The sequence below is a fragment of the Onychostruthus taczanowskii genome, unplaced genomic scaffold (assembly GCF_017590055.1).
Source record: "Onychostruthus taczanowskii isolate IOZ18803 unplaced genomic scaffold, ASM1759005v1 scaffold14, whole genome shotgun sequence".
Taxonomy (NCBI): Eukaryota; Metazoa; Chordata; class Aves; order Passeriformes; family Passeridae; genus Onychostruthus; species Onychostruthus taczanowskii.
The window spans coordinates 3,630,812-3,649,347 of record NW_024498573.1 but is presented as its reverse complement, the minus strand read 5'-3'; the positions used below and the strand labels follow the sequence as shown (position 1 = coordinate 3,649,347).

Sequence of the window (18,536 nt, the reverse complement as noted above, 5' to 3'; positions counted from 1 at the left end):
CTGGACAGCCCCAAATTTTTCCTACAGATGCTCTGCCAGCACCAACACACACTGTGGATCTCCATTCCACAAGGATTTTATTGTCCTGTAACAAACAAAACAAGCATACACATTAGGAAACATGAATACAGTCAACAAATAAATTAAAGTCAAATGAGAGCCTGATTGCCAAGGTGCAAATGAGTGGTGACAGAACTGCTGGTTTGGATGAGGGACTTTCACACAACACATCACTGGCAGTGCTACAAAATGTGCTGCTTCAGAGGGGCCAGCAGCCAGCCAAGGGAGCCAACCCTGTCTCACCCTCCAGGGAGAGTATTTGGTTTAAGTGAGAAACCCTGGAGCTCAACAGTTACCACCTGTTAAGTAACTTCTGTACAATGTCCTGGCAATGAGAAGCTTCCACTTCCAGATGCAAGGCTGCTGCTGGCTGAGGGACTTTGCAACATCACCGTGAGATCAAGAGCAGACCTGAGGAGACCCATTTGCCACAGCACAGGTGAGGATTCCAGAGCAATGCTGCCTATCATGCTTAAGGGATTAGGTGGTAGGCAGGAGTTCCTTCCATTTTTCCTGAAAGCTGGTGTTAGCTGTTTCCAGGAACTGGTTCAGACTAGGTCAAGGATCACATCCAGCTGTACCTCAGCAGGGAGGAATGTTCAGCCTTGGTCTGCCCTCAGTCCTCCCTCAGCCCTGCAGAACACACTTAAATGCTGATAAAACAAAACACCCTGTCTGAGAAGTGTTTCTGGTGTCTAATACATTCCACACAATTCTAGTGAAAAAAACCAAACCAACAAAAACAAATGAAGCAGCATCCAGAGTGCCAGAACACGTGCAAATCTGCTGTCTAGAACACAGAACAGTGCTGTTTTGCAGAACGAAGAGAGGAGGATTACTTGGTTCAAACCACACCAGCTTTGATTACTTTCAGCTTCTTAGAGGAATATGAAGACTTGGAAGAAAAAGAATTCTTCCTCATTACTTCAAAGTTCCATTAGATTCTGCTCCCTGCCTTTCCAATGAGAACATCTTAGAATGGTCCCTTTTCCTTTTAAAAAACATCCCAAGAAAAAAAGACATGGTCACACTGGATAGTGAGGGAGTGCCACATTTATACTGACCTAACACATACCCCATCTTCCTTCTGGCAGTTAATGGTCCAGTTTTCAGTCCTTGCTTGTTCACAGCATTTTCTGTTTGATCTCTTGACAGAACCAGTCTCCTGTGGGTCCTTCAGCACTGAGCAGGACAAGACAATCAGATTCCAGGCATACAAGCCAGGTGCTCACACACCACATGGAATCCTGTCCAAAAAAAATATGGCTCAGGGTTTCACTGTGGTGGGATGTACTGGGAAGCACATCCAGAGCAGCCTGGCAGCCCAAACCAGTGCAGTACACAGGATGGTTTACATTGGTATAGGACTGGTGTAGGAGTTTTTCCAAGACTGGCTTTAGCAGGACAATCATGACTGTTTCTTTTTCTGAGATGAAGAGCTGGAAAGGGAGACTTTCCTACTTTACCACAGCACACAAGACAGGGAAGCAGAGCCTAAGACACCCTGTAGCCTGCTAAAAACACTGGAAGCTTTCCTCTAGAACCCAGTGGGAGTGAGCACATTCAGATCCCGAGGTTTGATATTGTGGGATCGTGGAGATTGTTTCCTCCCATCTGTGCCTGGAATGTCCATTTTGGGTGGCTTGAAGGTGACTGGATCCTCTGTCATCCTTGTAGCCTGAGCACGCATCAGCTCCATTGGGGATGGCTTCTGGGCACCCTTATAGGACTGAATGGTAAATCCTCCTGATGAAAAAAAAAATCACAGTAAAAACCAGGAAATCCAGTAAATCCATTTCCTACTGCATGTCATGGACACTCAGCACCACAGACCTATGCAAATTCCAGCAGCCTTATATCATGTGAAGCCTATTCCACATCAGGGGTGGGCACTTCCAGTCCTGGTTGCATCACATATCAGAGAAGGAGTAAAAAGCTGTCACCTTCACACCCTGCCCCTCTCACTGCAAGTTATTTCTACTTCCAGATCCTTGGCACAGGTTTTACCCAACTGCTCTATATTTAGGCACAGAAATTATATGAGTGACACAAGGTGGTCCTGGAGAGTAACAAGGCAAGCAGCACAAGACTCCAGAAAGATCCAGCAAGTCTGTTGTGTGACAGTTCTCCCCTTGCTCTTGGCAAGGCAGATTTTCAAGGACATACCTGCATCACTGGCTGATTTCTGGACAGCTCTGGGTCCAAAAAAGCTCCACCTTTCAGATGGCAATCTGTCCCCACCACCTTCCATAGCAAAGTCTGAGCCAGTGATGGAAGTAGAGGATCCCTGACTAAACCAACCCCTAAAGAAAAAAAAATTGAGATGTTTAAAACGTGAAAATAAATACTTCAAGTGTCCCCACTATGCCAGGAAATTTTCATGTAGTCAAAAGGGGCAATTTAAGAAATCTTAATAGGTTTGTAACCACCCAGGAAAAGCTATGCATGCTCAAGTTCCACAGGCTTCCAACACTTGGATCTACCCAACACAAATCCTCACCAGGCTCTAAATTTCACCCTGTGCAGTCCCTCACAGGGCAAGAAGGTTATTTGTAGCAGCTCCCACCCCAACAACCTGTAGGAAACCAAAGGAGGCAGAGTACCTGTTTTTATGCCTGGGGGAGGAGTGGGGGGTGCTGCTTGGAGTGGACTGGGCAGAAGAATTCTGTTTGTCATCTTTTGTTGTCTCTCCATTCTGCATTTTTAGGTTCTGTCAGGAGAGGCAAGAGAAACAGAAGCAGCACAGCTTAAATATTGGACATAAGGAAGAACACCCAGTTTTTTTACCAAAATCAAACAACTGTTTCTGTCACAGGTGATAAAGAATAAATGTCACCACAGCTGAAGCTGTATACAGTATTACAACACCTGTGTACATCCCCTGAAGTTTCTCTCCACATCAAACATTAGCATTTTTCAAGTTCACTTTAGGCTACAGAAAGGAACACCAGCACTCATAGGGAGGTTGTGGATGCAGCAGAGCTCACTTCAGCTACATGGTAACTGGTCTAAATTTTCTCCAGCGTTTACCAGAGCAACAAAGCTTTCAGTCCCACCAGTTCTCTAATGAGGGTGAGACCAGCTCTCACAGAAAATACAAGATCAGGAATACCAGACCCTGTGAAGCAATTAGTGCACATCAGGATGGAAACACTGCTCTGGAACAGAGATTAACCTGGGCACAAAATAAACAGGAACTGGGTGTATGCAAACCACGTTATTACAAGCTGGACAGTACAAACTGAACTTTGAAGAAGTCATTTGAAGGGCAGTTACAGTTCAAACACAAAATACACAGGGTACTTTGTAATGTTTCCTGTGGCTATTCAAGCCACACTAATGCAATTCATCCACGCAGTTACTGAAACTTTGGCCTCCTGGAAGGACACTGGAAGAGTTGACTATTAAACTCCAACTGCAACAATTTTTTAAGAGCTCAGCAGCCCACAGTAACGTGTTCATTCAAGACTTCTGTTTTCAGTAAGACACATCTGGTAACTTCCACAATGGAAATGTACAGTTTAAAAGTTCTCTCTGGACACATAGTTGCAGAATTCAACTGCAGGGCACCATTCAAAAGTATAGCAAGAAATTAGATTGTGTAGGGTTGTCCCCACTTGGAAAGACAACTGTCATGGTTTGATATGGCAGGGAAATGTGACAGATTTGATTAAAAAAAAAAAAAAAAGAAAAAAAAAAGCTGTTTCAAAACTACAAAGGCTACTGTTAACTTTAAAATACAATTGGGTAAGCTTTACTACACAATGAGCTAAAAGCCTTCAGAGGAAGCAGCTTAAGGAAAGTTCTGGCAACATGCTCCAAAAGTTATGTCCCCAGGTAAATGTTAAACCAGACCCATCCTACATAGAGAAACCCAGTGGAAAACAAGCCTTACATGGACTGCCTCAGCCACTCGGTGGTACTTGGTCTCCTCAGTGGTGAGGCCTTTGTGGGGTGTGTAGCCAGCTTCCCTCAGCCCTGCCTGCTGCTCAAAGCGCTGGATGCTCTCCTGAGTCTGCTCTGGAACACAAAGAGCACAAATTCACACAGAAATGCCACCACAAGCAGCTCCAGCAACTGAATGCAAACCCTTTCTCTCATCGTTCACACATTGTAACAAGCTGAGGCAGAAAGATGCAGATGGTGAGATACTGTGACTTGACAACCACCCTGAGACACGGGGCTGAGATGAGCAGTGATTCGTCCCAAATCACCAGACATACCACAAATGCAACAGCCGTAATTAATCCCATCTCACCCCCAGACACTGCATCACTCCCACTCACAACTTCATAAATCTAGGAGAACCCAGTAAGCTGGACACTTTAAGTGGCCCAATGCATTCAAGGGAGCCTTGCAGGTCATGTTTTAAAGACTCCCAGTGATTTTTAGATCAGGTAAAATAAGCTACTTCAGCCAGATACAGAGCCAGCATCTAACACCCTAATAACAACTTCAGTTCTGAAAAACATTAGCACTTCCTCCAAACCCCAGCATAAGATGCTCATTCCCTGGTGGAACAAGGAGAAAAGTCAAAAGAGCACAAAAAGATTAGTGGAAAAGCCCATTGTCTTCTTTAAAACAGGTAACACTTTCCAACTTAAAAGTTATTTTCAGATCCCTGTTTTTTGTAGCTGCTGAAAGAAGAGGCAGCATGGACAGAACAACACAGAAATAATTCCTCTTATTGCAAAAGAGCACTCTGCAAACATAACTGACCCAATTTTATTTTAAAGCATCATGATTTATGTTTGCAAGTGATGCAATTAGCAAGGCAGCTGCTGCTATTAACAACATCAATGCCAGCAAGTGCTCCATTAACACTGTGTCAACTCCCCTCGCTACTTGGGTTAATGGCAGAGCTCTGCCTGTCATTCAGAAATAACAAGTTAATAATCAGACAGAGCAGCAGTGGCCTCTGCACTCCAGCAACACGGACTGCAGTGTCCTGTCAGCAAACAACAAACTCTGCACTCCTACCCCACCCCTGGAAACACAGAAGCACCACGTGTGGTCTATTCCCCAGCTCCTTGCTTCCTTCTAGAAACATCCTCTGACAAAAACAAACCCACACAGCCCCAGAGCAGAGCCAGTGTGAACCCAGGAGTTCTCCAGGAATTAGCCTGAGGGATCACCAAGCTGGAGCACCCTCAGTACCCACCCCACACACGAGTGTGAGAGATGAGTTCTTACTTGTGATGAGGGAGTTCATGATGACGTGAGTGGCCTTGGCCTTCACCACAGGCACCTTGTTCACACTTTCAGTGGATGATGAAGGAGTTATGACAGGTTTCACGTTGGCATCCCCTTCCTCATCCTGTGGGGAAGCAGCAGGGGACAGTTTGAGATGGGGAAGTATCTCAGCACCTGGCAAGGACACATCTCTGACTACACTAGTGAGACAAGGCCGTGCTGCTCTGGCAGCCAGCCTTCATCCCATGGGAGAAATCCTGACACCGAGCACACTGCAGCAGGAATGGTCAGAACCTGACACTCACTGCAATGAACAAGTGACTTACATCCAACATCTCAACACCTACCAGGCTCAGAGCAAACAAGCTGTTAGTCCAAACACAAAAAGGTAAACAGGCAAGAAACCAGAACATATGTCCTCCTAAATGCAAACTGGACTTCAAGGTCAACTGGGCAAAAGAACCAAGAGCACCTCCTAGGCAGTTAAAGCATCAGCTGTTCACAGAATTGCAGTCACAAAGCACAGCCTGGAGTGAACAACTTGTTTTCCCACCTCATTCCTTACATGTTTCTTGCTCAGTGTGTCCAGCGGTCACAGTTCGACCACTAGACCCCGGCAAAGAAACAGAAAAGAAATGCAAGAAAACAAAGTATCCTGTGAAACGCTGACTTCCTCCACCCACTACAGGAGTTCCCTACTGGAGAGTTTACTTTTTGTACAAACCACAACTTTTGGTTGTCTCCCACAAGAGATAAAAAACCAAGGAGGTATAAAGGTGAGGTTAAGCTCAAAGGGATACAGAATTAAGTTTTTCCATCCAACAACATTAAGCTTAATTTCAAACTTAGAAAATAGGTTCTAAATTTAAAAGGGCTGGTCCTACACTCAAAGCACAGAATCCCAGAATGGTTTGGGTTGGAAGGGATCGTAAATATCAACCAGCTCCAATCCCCTGCCACGCTGGGGGGACATTTTCCACTCGAGCAGCTCGTTCAGAGCTCCCACCAACCTGGCCTTGAACACTTCAAGGGATGGGGCAGCCACAGTTTTCCTGTACAAACTGTGCCAGTGCCTCACCACCCTTACTGTAAAGTATTTGCACCCAACCTAAACCAGCCTTACGCTCTAGTTTAATGACACCTGGTTGCTGGGGGTTTTTAACCACAAACACGGAGGAGACGCCGAGCACACGCTTGTGCCACCCACACCTCCACAGAGCAAAGCCAGGCAGCGGAGCCGGGCTCTGTCCCCCGCCCCTCCCGAGGGTCCTGCTGGGCGGGCAGGGGGGCAGAGCCAGCCAGGCAGGAGGGTGTAAGGACAGGGGGGACGCCAGAGCCGCGGGGTACGCAAGGACAAGCCGGGCCGTACCTTCGAGAGCTCCTGGTACTTGCGCTCGGGGATGACCGGCTGCTTCCAGAGCACGCTGGCGCACAGATCGGCGGGCGGCGGCGTCATGGGCGCCGTGTCCTCCAGGGCGTCGTCGTAGCTGAAGGCGCGGCGCGGAACGCCGAGGGGCAACGACATCCTGCCCGAGCGGGCCCCGCCGCCCGGCTCCAGCGCTGCGGAGAGAGCGCAGCGCTCAGCGCCCGCCGCCGCCAGGCCCGACCGAGGCCGGCGGGGAGCGCGCGGGGAACCTTACCGGGAGCGTCGGGCTTCCCAGAGCTCATGGCGGGGCTCAGCGGGGCTCGGCGAGGGGCAGCGGGCCCGGGGCGCCCATAGCGGAACCGCCGCGAGTCGCCTCAGCCGGGGGCTGCTTACGCCTGTGGCGGTTCTCTTATAGGGGAGCGGTCTCGCGAGATGCGGTGGTTCCGCGCGGGGCACGCTGGGAGGTGTAGTTCCGGCGGGGAAGGTGGGATTTACCGGAGAGGCGGGGCCGGGCCGGGGTTCCAGCGCACCCGCGGCCCCGGCGGCGGGGCTGGAGCCGCGTCCTGCCCACGTGGCCCGTCCTCCTGCAAACAGGAGGGAGCTGAGTCAGCCCACAGGGCGCTAGGTCCTGGAAAACCAATCCTGGAAGCTGGCGAGCTCATCAGGAACAGGAGTACGTGGCAGACGGTCTCACTGTGACAGCTTTTCTACAGCTGCTCCTTCCTCTGTCAATGAAAGGGTGACCTCCCTGCTGCCCTCCAGCTCCTCGGCAGGAAAGGAACCCCAGCCTGCTCTCCTAAGCTGCAGGCACAGGGAAAGGACACAGCACACGGCCCTGTCACCGCAGGGGGACATGTGCCCAAGGCCAACAGCACACAGGCTGGCACCAGGAGCTCTCCAAAGAGGACTGCACCAAGCAACAGATAAGACACTCACAAGCAGCTAGAAAGAGTATTTTATTTTAGCAAAGCTAAAGAGCTGGCTGCCACACAGAAAGCGAGCAGAACAGCACAGTCAGTGCCGGTGCCAAAAGAGTCTTTCATGGATAGTTAAACCCTTTCTGCCTAGTGAGGGTTCTTCCTCCATCACCAAAGGTTTTTTCAGTTTGGAAAATATTCATGTTAAGCCTGCACTTACAAAAGAGTCTTTCATGGATAGTTAAACCCTTTCTGCCTAGTGAGGGTTCTTCCTCCATCACCAAAGGTTTTTCAGTTTGGAAAATATTCATGCCAAGCCTGCACTTGCAGGTAAACCTGAGGAAAAAGAGCAGTCACTGCACTTCCATTTTTTCTGGCTTGAGTGATGCAACAAAATTCTTGTACTCCTCGGGATAGAAATTCTTGTACACATTGATCTTCCTCTTAATCTGTTTGGGAGTATCCTGGTAGTAGTTCTTCTCATCCCGAGCCATTTCCTGTGACAAAGGAGAAGGTAAGTCAGAGGAGCAGCCCCAAGAGCAAACACCAAACCAGCCCACCCACACCAGTGTGATCACAGCCTGACTCAGGTGGAGCTGGCCACAGTTCAAAGCGTTTTTTTTTTTTCCCTTAAGAATCAGCTGACTGCAAAACAGGATCCAGGACAGAGAGGATTAGCAGTTCTCATGCTGCTGATGGGAAGATCCAGGAGTGAATCCCTCCAGGTGCTCCTTGCTCTGGAATGTACCTTGTAGTTCTCCCCGTGGTTCTGGATCATGTAGTGCACGTAGTCAATAAGGTCCCGGGACAGCGTGTTCGACTTCTTCTCAGGGAGGCTGGCCTCCAATTCCATCTCTAGGCAGAGGGCAGAGGTAGCATGAGGGAGGGGAAGGAAGCCACAACACCTCAGAGGTCCCCAACCTCCCCCCAAGGTTGACTCCAGCCACACAGCTTGGCTGCTGGTGCACGCAGGGATGTTTCCCAGCACGTTGGTGCAAGAGAATGGCCCAGACAACAGCCCTGTGCTCGGGCTGCAGGCATGCAGGCCTGCAGTGTGACTGCTCAGAGCTGCCCAGCCCACCACTGAAGCACCAGGCACTGCCTCCGTGGCCTCTTGTCACCCTGGAGCCAGGCACCAGCACATCTCGCAGTGACAAGAGCCCTCCTGAGGCTGCAGGGACAAACACTGTGGAAAAGACATGCTCCTCCACAAGGCTGGATGAGAAACAACACCCTTCCCTACCCCTGGCACAGCACAGGATGACAGAATAGCCCAGAGGGGCTCGGGAGAGCCCCAGCTGCAGCACTGACCATTCACCACGTACGGCTTCCGCACGATTTTCTTTCCTGGCTGCTGTCCATCGCTTTCCACTTCCATCCCCTGAATCACAGCAGAGAAAAGACAAATGAAGAAAAGCCCACTATGAAGAGAGCTGTGTCCCCACACATTGTTCCCAAAACTCCAAAGTGCTTCTAAATGGCTGCAAGTGGCAGGAAACCAGCTGGCTTAAGCAGAGCTTTACTTGTGCCATGAAACTGCCTTGTGGGCGAGGCTGTCAGCTGAGAAACGCTGTGTGAATGGAGACAAATGGCAAACAAGGTCATTCCTGCTTCTTCCGTGAGTTCCTTGGGCCACCTTTCACCTGAAAGCATTACCCTCTTACGCAGATGGGCCAGGCTGGCACTGCTGTACACAAAGAGCCCTTCTTTGTTATCAGGAACAGCTTGGCTGCAGCGTTCCCAACCCCACCTGTCTCTGGCAAGTCCCAGGAGATGGACTGAAGATATTTTATACTTGTTCTAAAGTCCATTATGCTTCCGGAGCGCTGTAGCTCGTTCCCACGCCAGGATCTTGGTGAGATAAGCGCATAGACCAAGATAAGAAACGTGTCCACTGCCAGAGACTTATCCAGAGCCACCTGCCCAGCGCTGCGAGGATAACCACCCCCCTCCCAAAGGAGCGCTCCGCGCCAAACCCTTCCTTACCAGCAGCTTCTTCGGGATGGGGACAGCCTTGTTGGGATCCTCGGCCAGGCCCATCTCGGCCAGGTTCTGCGCCACCGACTTGTGCGGGTCCCAGGCATGGCGGATGTGCGAGCTGCTCAGGGACAAGCGCCATCAGGGCCGTGTCCCCCTCCCCACCGACACGCGCAGCGGCTCCCGGCCGCCCTGCCCCAGCCCACGCTCGCCCCCCGTGTCCCCGGCGCTCACCAGGCGATGCGGGGCGCGGCGCGGCGGCGGGCGCTGCGGTAGAGCCGCTTGCGGTTGAGGTTGTAGGAGTATTTGTGCCGCCGGCTCTTCCCCTTGGCCTTCGGCATGGCGGACACACGCGGGCTGGCCGCGGGCTGCTGCGCTCGCCCCGGGGCACCACGGGAAGTGTAGTTCCGGGACGGCAGAGCCGCGCGGTAAGTGCGCGCGTCGGACTGCAACCCCCGGCATACACTGCTTTGGAGGTGGGGCTACGGCAGCCGGAAAGGGCCTTGCTGTCACCTTGGCCATGGCGGCCGGGCCGCCCCCGCCGCTGGAGCCCAGTCCGCTGCCCACGTTCCCTGAGGAGGGATTCGCGGAGAAGTTCGTGCGCAAGACCCGCGAGAACCCCCTGGTGCCTCTCGGTGAGGCTGGGGCGGGGGGTGGCGGGACGGAGGCTGAGTGAGGGGCGCGGGCCGGCGCGATGGCCGCTGGTGCGGGGCCGGTCCCTCAGCCCCGGGCCGGCTGTCCCCCGGGAGGCGCGGCTCGGGTTTGGGAGTGCGGGGGAACCGGCACCGCCTCACAGCCGCCGTCCTTCCCCGCAGGCTGCCTGTGCACCGTCAGTGTCCTGGTGTACGGAATCATCTGCTTCAAGAAAGGCAACACTCGGCGCTCCCAGCTGATGATGCGGGCGCGTGTCATAGCCCAGGGCTGCACCTTCGCCGCCCTGCTGGGGGGCATGATGGCCACGGCCATCAAATCCCGACAGTGACATCGGGCAGGAGCGAAGCTGCGGCCACGGGCAAGTGTCTACCAGCAGCCCTGGCTGGGGATGGAGTTTTCTGAGAGACTGTTGTGATGTCGCAGCAGAGCCAGTTCTGGAGCACTGGAAATGGGGTGAATACACTGTGTGATTAACATGCAATGTAGGCTGTGGCTTCTTTTTTTGTTTGTTTCCCCAAGAGCTCACCCTCCTGCAGCACTGAAGCTGCATGTCACTAAGGCTCACCACCCCTGTCAGACTTCCTGTCCGTGCTTGATGCTGTCACAGGCTGATAAAATTGTGTCTTCTTAGTCATGGTCTGAGGTGTGGTTATAGTCAGGCAGTGACCAGCATTTGAGAAATGAGCTGCCCATGAGGAGGGAACCACTGTTTATGGCTTGGTCCTGGCAGGGGGGAGGCAGTTTGGGAGGTTGTGTGAGCTGTGCAATTGAAACTGGTGAGTAATAAAGTGAATTGCAGCAAGATTCTGACTGATACTGGGTTGCAGAGCACTAAGCCATAACAGTAAACAGTGCAGGGAGAAAAAGGAGTGGGCATGGCTGTCTTGAAGCTGTGGTGATGCAAGAAACAAGACCTGAAACTCCCTGTGAAAACAAGCAGGGAACTCACATTTCTGAAATGGAGTCTGGCTGTGTTCTCTGGGATGTGCTGCTGCTTCAGCTGTTCGTGCTGGGGAGTCAGCAGCACTTTCTTCTCCAGGAGACTTGCACTGCCTGTGTCCTGACAAACATGGTCCTGCTGTTGGCTTTGGATCACACCAGGGGGTTTGGTGATCCACGAGGCCACGGAGCCGGGAGGACATGGAGCCACAGTCTCTGTTCACTGCACTGTGGCTGCAGCAGCTCGTACCTGCAGGAGAAGGGGCACAGACACCTCTGTCTGTGCTGAAACACCTCACCCAGCAGCCTGGGCTGTTTCCAGGTGTTGTTCTGTGAGCTGATGCCTGTGCCCTGAGTCCTTGTAAGGATGGGCCGAGGGGTAAACCCTCTGTCTGCAAACAAGCATGTGGATTGTCCTGTCCAGGGAATTGTGCTGGTGGGCTTTGGCAAGGAGAGAGGGAAGGCTCTTGCTTACCAGAGCTGATGTCTGAGTTGTGAGGGTGGGCAGCAAGCCATCGCCAGTGCTGAGCAGGGTGAGCTCCACCTCGGCACGGAGCCCAGGGCCTGTCTTCCCTCCCTGGCTGCCTGTGCAGGACATCTTTCCCAGAGGAAACTGCTTCTGGCTGCCTCCCTGGCACCTCCAGCCCAGCCAGCTTGGGGCAGGGGTGTGAGGAGCAGCAGGTGGACAGATCCATGAGCACAATCCCGTGGCAGCTGGAGAAAGGTGCAGTGGACAGGGAGCAGCTCAGCCTGTTTGGACAAGCCAGAGCTTGCAGTTCCTTGGGGACAGGAAGCCTCAGGTCCTGCTGCCACTGCTTTGGCCCCATCCGAGCACAAACCCTCTGGCCTTCTCTTCACTCCTTTTTTTTTCATGTAGGATGTTCCTCCTCCAGCCCCATCCTTTCCACAGGAGGCTTCATGGCTGTAGGTTCTCCTAAACACAGCGTGCATCCCTAAAGCAGAAAGACGACAGTGCCCTGCAGGATTGGAGATGTTGGTTTATTGTAACAGGTAATTTGGACAGTCACAGATACCAAAGCCGAGGGGATGTAGAACAGCTGTGGGCACGGCTCCCCGAGAGTTGCCCCGGCCTGACACGGAGCACATGGCAGCTGGGGCACCCAGGGGCCCAGCTGCCTGCAGGGGCTGGAGGGACAGAGCACAGGGGGGGCACATTGCCCACCCACAAGTAGCCAGGGGTGCTTCCTGCTGCTCTGCAATGCAAGGCTGAGGCAGGCAGCCGAGTCCCCAGGTGCCCTGCAGCACAGCAGAGCTGCCTACGCATGCTGGAGCTCAGGGGGCCAGGCAGGAACGATCAGCCCTATGGGCAGGGGGCACAGTCCCAACATACAACAGCAAGTGATTCCCTACACACCCATTTACCTTCCCAGCCCACTGGTGAGATCATGCCCCAGAGCCAGGGGTGCCCAGGCACCCCCCACAGCTGCAGCAGCAGGACTGGTGACATTCTGGCCCTGGAGCCACAGCTGCAGGGCAGGAGAGCTCTGCACACTTGATTTCCTGCTGAGCAGGGCTCTGCAGAGGGGCTCAGGTGAATGTTTTGTGAGCTCTGCTCTATGTCCCTCCAAGCTGCTGCAAACCGTTCCCAAGCCCTCAACAGGCCAGACCCAGAGCACCAGCTCAAGGCTGTCCCTCTCCTGCTACCCAGGAGTTTTGCAGGTTCCCAGGACTGGTGCCATCCCTGCCAAGCAGAGGAGTAAAAGTTCGAGCAGGGAGCAGGACTGAGGCATCTCCCCACACTGCCTTAGGTGGGCAAATCCAGGGGGCAGAGCAACTGCAGACAGATGTGCAGGTTGTTCTCAGGGCCAGTATAAGCTCCAGTACCAGAACTCTGCCCAACCCAGCTCTGGACCCCTGGGTTAGGAAGATGGGGCTTTGACCAGCCCCACAGCAGCTGGACCTTCCTACCTCCTTCCCTGCAACTACACAGCCTCCATCTCCCATTCTGGTAGCAAGGGAAGGAGCAGAGCAAAGCCAAAGGTCCCCCAAAGTCTGGACACCCACATTCCCAACTGCAGGTGTTCATGGGGGAAGGACAGGAAACATCCACAGTCCCTTCCCAGTGGCCTACACCACTGTGCTGCCAGCGCTGCAAGATGGATGGGACATGGACACTGGAGCTGCACCAACTTTTTGGGGCATAGCAACGCTGGGCAGAGTTCTGATGGGCTTGGGGCAGCCACTGGCAGTCCAGGCCAACCTGGGCATCTGTACTTACATTGCTCAGTCCCTGCCAGTCTGGCAATGCCATGCTGCAGCCATGCTCCCTGCAGGACCCAGCAGTGTGGAGACAAGCCAGGGCTGTTTCTCTACCCTCTCAACCCTGCTCCAGCTGTGCTCTAAATCCCATGGAAAAGGCAGACAACAGCCCAAGATCCCATTGGGATCCCTGCCTCAGGGCTAGGACTGAAGCCTGGACATGGGGCTGCCAGGACAGCTGCAGGCAGGTTTATTGCCAGCACAGGGTTGAAGTGGGGAACACAGGATGGGATATTCCCTGCTCATTTAGCCAGGCCCTCGGACATAACCTCCTGAAGAGCCTGGGCTGGGGCTTCCGCACTAACTCAGCTCTGCCACCCAGTGCCGCTTCCCGGGGAAATGCCACAGTGATTTATAAATAAGTGTAAAAAGAGACCAATGCACCTTTTAAGCAAAGGAAAACCATGGGGAGAGTTATACAACCAGTGACTCGAGCACAGCCGAGGCAGATCACGGAGCAGGCAGTGGGAGGCCCTTCCTGGGCCGGCCCCTGAAGCCACCTGGCTCAGTGAGCCCAGCCGTGCCCGCTGTGCTCCCAGCTGTGCCAGGCACAGCTAACGGGACAGGGGCATCTGTTTGAGGGAGATGAGCACCGAGCGCATCCGCGAGACATCCTTGCTCTGCTTGCTGCTCTTGGGGTTGAAATCACACAGCTGGGCCACCTTCTCCCACTCAGAGCCTGGGGTCTCCTCCTTGGACTCCTTCAGGAATGCTTCCTCCGAGGCCCTGCAAAGATATTGAGGGTTGTCACTGGCAGACCGTTTCTAAGGAGACTCTTCCTCCTGTCTTAAAAACCCTTGTGTCCCTGCTTCCTGTCCCTTTACCCCAGCTGATGAGCTCAGTGTCCTCTGGGACCAAGAGACATGCGATGCTCAAGTCTGCCTTTGGCTGCACTCACCCAAAACATCAATCATTCATCCAGGGGTGCACGAGTATCTGCCTGCTCCCAAGACTTCACCCCCACAGAGCCATCCCCAAAGAGCCCATGGCTTTGCATCTTCAACCAGCTCCCACAGAGGCATTTCTAGGACCTCCACTCATCTCCTGAAACTCCACTATTTGGAGACACTCAGCTGCATCATCCTCCCTCTGGTACCTCACCAGGCCAGTACCTCCCAGCATCCCCCCTTCCCTTGGCTGGGCAGGCAGTGCTGGGGCCGGGACCCCCAGAGCCTTTGGGGCAGGATATGGTCTGTAAGAGGCACATACACGTAGCCAATGACATCGGCGTCCGGCTGCTGGTAAAAGGCTTTGTCAGCGATTCTAGCCCCGGGCACAGAGAGAGAGAGAGTGGAGCGGAGCAACAGGCAGGCAGAGGGTTAGAAAGAGAGAACAGAGGGGGTTAGTCCTCCCAAAGAGTGACCCACACACTTCAGCACACCAGGAGAACCTGGAGCCCAACCCTGTCCCCCCGTGAGTCCCATGCAGGGGCAGGAGGCACCAAGATTCCAGGGTGATCCCAGTGTGGCTCCAGCCAGAGTGGCTCTGCACAGCCACCAGAGCCACTCCAAGACCTGCGGTCTCTCTCCTTGCTTGGCAAGGCTCTGTCCCTGCAGGGCTGGACCCCACTGTGGGGAAAGAGGCCCTCAAACATCCCAGGAAGGCAGACAGTCCTTCTGGCCACACTGACCCCATACCTGTTGTTTGCTCGGTTCTTCTCCATCTGCTCATTCTGACGCAGGTTCCACTCCTCCAGGTCCTTCTTGGCCTTCTCACGCCATTCCTGCTCGGTCACCTTCGATGCCGCATCTAAGGCCCGAGTGAGACAGAGCCCATCAGCCACACTGGCACCTGCTGCGTGCGCTGAGCAGCTTGGCAGGCAGGACAGCTGCAGCCCCTCAGAGCTGTCCCCAGTCCCAACCAATACTGGCCAAAAGGCACCACTGCCCCAAGGACAGCAGATCTTTGGCAGGGGCACGAGACATCTCTGGGATGCAGCAGGGTCACCAAGAGGTGAGGGACCCCAAGGGCCCTGAGTGCCATGTCACAAGGTGCCACAAGCATGGCCTTGGGTCTCACCCAGCTCCTCCAGGCGCTTCTTCTGCTCCTCCCTCCACTTGCGGATGCTCTCAGGTTCCTGGGTCAGCCGGTCAGCCTTGGCTATGGCTGCGTAGGCATCCGTGGGGCCGTTGGACTCCTGCAGCACATGAGCACCTCACCATCAGCACCAGTGTTTCCAAGAGCCCAGCTCAGCCACCTCCAAGGGCTGGCAGCAGTCAGGACTCCACACTCCCAGCACTCACAAGCCAAGATAGGAGGTGGGAAGGGTGACAGCTTGGGACATGAGGGACGGCGTTCCCAAAGTGCTGCCCAAGCTGCTCTCCCAGCCTCAGGCCCTGTCACCTAAAGCCTTCCCAGCGATTCCCTCCTTGACTTGCTGCTCTCTGCCACTGCAGCTGTTGCTCCTCCAGGCAGCCCCACTGCACAGGGCAGACACTGGCCTTGGAACTGCTCCCCAGGGATTCCCTGGCCCTCACTGGGGCCCAGGCAGCTCCTAGACTGAGCTGCTTCCCCCACGTCTGAGCTGAGGGCCCCGCCAGGCCCAGCACCTCCCCTAACACTTTCCACTGGCCAGATGCCCAGTCTGACACCAAGCTCAGCAATGGGATTGCAGCTTTCTTCCAAGATCCTCAATCTAATTAAGTCTGTCCCATTCCTGATGCGATTATCATCCTGTAAACCTGGCATGGGCAGTGCATATGCCCCACTGTTGGGCACCAAGTGGGGTGAAGGGCTTGTGAGATGCTGTCATTGCTGACAGCAGAGCTGGGCTTCTGGCTCCCAAAGGGATCTGAGACCCAGGTGGGTCTCCCCGAAAGTCCCCTGGCCATGGGTCAAGTGGTTTTCATGGGAGATTCAAGTCCCATGGCAGGCCTATCCTGTCTCTGGCCTCTGTCAAGAGATGCTCCTGCCTGCCCCAGAGGCCTCCAGAAGCTACCCAGGCTGGAGAGGGGACTTCTTGGGGAATGGATGATTTGTCACCTGCTCTCAGGGCTCAGGCACTCCTTCATGGCACAAGCCACCTGCAAACAGATGTGGGGCAGATCATGGCAGGTGGGACACATCTTCTCTTCAAAGAGAATGGAGCAGCCAGGACTCACACAGGAGACCCAGACCTTTCCAGGAGCACCGTAGCTGTTCTGCAGCTGGACAGCAAACTCCAGTCAATGCTGGGGGCAGAGCAGCAGATTGCTGGCTCCATACCCACCCAATCTTCCTTAGCAGCCCTGGGCCAGCAAAAGGCTGAGCTCTCACCTGAAAGACATCTCCATTGACAGTGGCTCCTCCATTCTGGAAACCTGCTTGAGAAAAAGGAAGAGAGAAGGAAAAACACAACTATGACAGCTGCAGATGATCCCAGAGGGGCTGGTGTTCATGAAACAACATCAGATCAGCTCCTGGGAGTTTGTCTGTGCCTTTTTCAGCTCAGCACACCCATGGCACAGCACCCTCCCAGTGTCCTGTGCTTGGTGGGATTCAGCAAGCACCTCTCACTCTCTCACACAAACTTCTGCAGGCATTTATGTCTTTATGGTGTTTTCACTGGTGTTTAATCTTATCTGAAGATTAGGGAAACTGCTCTGGCACAAGACTGACACAGGCTGCTGCTCTGACTGTAGAAACACAACCTGACCAAGCCCAACCTGCAGAGGCTGCTGATGGACACAGCTGATCCAAGAGCTGCCAGCCAAGTGCCAAGGCAACTCTCCAAGGACACGGCCCATGGAAACACTCCTTGTGCTCCACAGGATAGGAGGGCATGCTTGCAGGTCCTTGAGAGTCCACCTGGGATGAGCTGCAAGGTCAGGGTTGGTAATGAGACACCCATCTGCCCCCGCAGCCCCAGAGAGCTGCACACCTGGGTTACAAAGCCAGCTCAGGCAGGGGGTTTTCTGCTGCCAGGAGAGAAGAGACTTTGAAGGAGTCACACTCCAGGCCCTGAGCCTTCCCCAGTGACCACAGGGTTTCTCCTGGCCAGCCAGCTGGACCCAATGCAGCTGAGTCCAGCATTGTCCCCAAAGTGCTCAGCCCCATGACTACACCCAGCTCCAGCCTGTCTAACTGCATTTATCACTGTGGCTGTCAACACCTCTCCAGGCCCAGATCTGCCTCCATGGCCCTGTGTGCAGAGCTCTGAAATCACTGTTCCACAGACAGCATGAGGAGACCCTGTGGGGCTGGGTTAGGGAAGGAGTCAGAGCCCTGTGGCAACAGTGCCCCTATGTCCATACAGAGAGCAGGTGCCAAAGCCCCTGCAGACAGGAGAGCAGAATTAGCAAATTCTACCTGCAGGGCCTGGGACCAAAACGTTCCCAATGGCAATGTCTTCCATTTTGCATCCCAAAGGGCTCTCCTGTCTGTGGGGACAGTGACAAGGCTGTCACTGCTCCTCAGTGCCGCCTGGATGCCTTTAACACTGCCATAGCTGGGAGCACTGAAACATGGAGTCGGGAGTCCATCCAACCCGGGAAACCCAGCACAAAGGGGAGAAATCGCCCCATGGCTGGCACATCCCAGCTCAGATTCACCCCACATCCCCGAGGTTCGAGAAGCCCTCTGGGCACAAGCACAGGCCCAGACGACCCGTCCTAGGATGCCAGCCTGGCCTACAGGGTCACCCCGCCACCGGCCCATGAGGCGCAGCACAGACCCCATCACCCACCGGGGATGCTGTGCACCCCCCGGGGACCCCAGCCCCGCGTGGATGCGGCCCGGAGGACCCTTCCCTGCCTTCGGGACACAAGGGGGCACAGCCCTCCAAGGTCGGGAGCCCGCCGCACCCAGCGGGAGCGCAGCCGGGCGGCCTCCGCGGGCGTGCTCACCCTGTTCCGGCGGGGCCGCCTGCCCGCCCGGGGCGGCGGCCGCCTCGCCGTCGGTCGGCCCGAAGCCCTCATCGTTCTCGATGCCCGCGATCTCGCTCTCCTGCTGGGCCAGAAAGGCGGCGGCCGGGTCCTCCTCGGCGCCAGCGCCCTCAGATGAGGAAAAGAAGCCGAAGTCGTCGGCCATGACCGGCCCGCCCGCGCCGCTCCCGGTCCGGCTGCGCGGCTCGGCTGGGCTGGGCCCGACTGCGCCCGGGCGGAGCTGTCGCTGTCACTGCGGCGGCGGGCGGGGCAGCCGCGCTGACATCAGCGCCGGGGCGGGCCCGCGGG

The 18,536-nt window shown here is 54.6% G+C and overlaps 4 protein-coding genes across 7 annotated transcripts; 1 reads left to right on the top strand and 3 right to left on the bottom strand.

Annotated features, from left to right (window-relative positions):
* Positions 1-60: 60 nt before the first annotated feature.
* KIAA1191 (KIAA1191 ortholog) lies at positions 61-7,049 on the bottom strand. Its single transcript, XM_041397481.1, has 7 exons — positions 6,894-7,049; positions 6,623-6,813; positions 5,254-5,377; positions 3,956-4,080; positions 2,664-2,770; positions 2,227-2,363; positions 61-1,806 (listed from the first exon to the last, which is right to left on the bottom strand). The coding sequence occupies exons 1-7, from the start codon at positions 6,919-6,921 to the stop codon at positions 1,598-1,600; spliced, it is 921 nt and encodes a 306-aa protein (XP_041253415.1). The 5' UTR covers positions 6,922-7,049; the 3' UTR covers positions 61-1,597.
* Positions 7,050-7,562: 513 nt separating this feature from the next.
* On the bottom strand, positions 7,563-9,945 carry NOP16 (NOP16 nucleolar protein). 2 transcript variants are annotated; one of them, XM_041397486.1, is made up of 6 exons: positions 9,748-9,945; positions 9,523-9,634; positions 8,848-8,917; positions 8,285-8,391; positions 7,855-8,033; positions 7,563-7,746 (listed from the first exon to the last, which is right to left on the bottom strand). In XM_041397486.1, the coding sequence occupies exons 1-5, from the start codon at positions 9,852-9,854 to the stop codon at positions 7,890-7,892; spliced, it is 540 nt and encodes a 179-aa protein (XP_041253420.1). In that variant the 5' UTR covers positions 9,855-9,945; the 3' UTR covers positions 7,563-7,746; positions 7,855-7,889. The 2 variants fall into 2 exon arrangements, with proteins under 2 accessions (XP_041253420.1, XP_041253421.1); XM_041397487.1 differs by having other exon boundaries at positions 7,563-7,739; positions 7,848-8,033; positions 9,748-9,944.
* Positions 9,946-9,987: 42 nt separating this feature from the next.
* On the top strand, positions 9,988-10,648 carry HIGD2A (HIG1 hypoxia inducible domain family member 2A). Its single transcript, XM_041397488.1, has 2 exons — positions 9,988-10,148; positions 10,329-10,648. The coding sequence occupies exons 1-2, from the start codon at positions 10,034-10,036 to the stop codon at positions 10,493-10,495; spliced, it is 282 nt and encodes a 93-aa protein (XP_041253422.1). The 5' UTR covers positions 9,988-10,033; the 3' UTR covers positions 10,496-10,648.
* A 1,443-nt stretch (positions 10,649-12,091) lies between these two features.
* Positions 12,092-18,500, bottom strand: CLTB (clathrin light chain B). 3 transcript variants are annotated; one of them, XM_041397482.1, is made up of 6 exons: positions 18,210-18,491; positions 16,642-16,688; positions 15,406-15,523; positions 15,024-15,135; positions 14,596-14,649; positions 12,092-14,112 (listed from the first exon to the last, which is right to left on the bottom strand). In XM_041397482.1, exons 1-6 carry the CDS (start codon positions 18,391-18,393, stop codon positions 13,941-13,943), a joined length of 687 nt encoding a protein of 228 aa, XP_041253416.1. In that variant the 5' UTR covers positions 18,394-18,491; the 3' UTR covers positions 12,092-13,940. The 3 variants fall into 3 exon arrangements, with proteins under 3 accessions (XP_041253416.1, XP_041253417.1, XP_041253418.1); XM_041397483.1 differs by having other exon boundaries at positions 16,642-16,685; positions 18,210-18,487; XM_041397484.1 differs by lacking the exon at positions 14,596-14,649 and having other exon boundaries at positions 18,210-18,500.
* Positions 18,501-18,536: the final 36 nt, after the last annotated feature.

Coding starts and splice junctions, on each gene's coding strand:
- CLTB (XM_041397482.1), bottom strand. CDS start 18,393: ATGGCCGACGACTTCGGCTTCTTTTCCTCATCTGAGGGCGCTGGCGCC. Junction 15,524..16,641: donor TCAATGGAGATGTCTTTCAG/GTGAGAGCTCAG, acceptor CATGTGCTGCAG/GAGTCCAACGGCCCCACGGA. Junction 14,113..14,595: donor GCCGATGTCATTGGCTACGT/GTATGTGCCTCT, acceptor ATATCTTTGCAG/GGCCTCGGAGGAAGCATTCC.
- NOP16 (XM_041397486.1), bottom strand. CDS start 9,854: ATGCCGAAGGCCAAGGGGAAGAGCCGGCGGCACAAATACTCCTACAAC. Junction 8,918..9,522: donor CCATCCCGAAGAAGCTGCTG/GTAAGGAAGGGT, acceptor GCTGTGATTCAG/GGGATGGAAGTGGAAAGCGA. Junction 8,034..8,284: donor ACCACGGGGAGAACTACAAG/GTACATTCCAGA, acceptor CCTTTGTCACAG/GAAATGGCTCGGGATGAGAA.
- KIAA1191 (XM_041397481.1), bottom strand. CDS start 6,921: ATGAGCTCTGGGAAGCCCGACGCTCCCG. Junction 2,364..2,663: donor TCCCCCAGGCATAAAAACAG/GTACTCTGCCTC, acceptor TTTTTTCTTTAG/GGGTTGGTTTAGTCAGGGAT. Junction 1,807..2,226: donor GAAATCAGCCAGTGATGCAG/GTATGTCCTTGA, acceptor TTTTTTCATCAG/GAGGATTTACCATTCAGTCC.
- HIGD2A (XM_041397488.1), top strand. CDS start 10,034: ATGGCGGCCGGGCCGCCCCCGCCGCTGGAGCCCAGTCCGCTGCCCACG. Junction 10,149..10,328: donor GAACCCCCTGGTGCCTCTCG/GTGAGGCTGGGG, acceptor CCTTCCCCGCAG/GCTGCCTGTGCACCGTCAGT.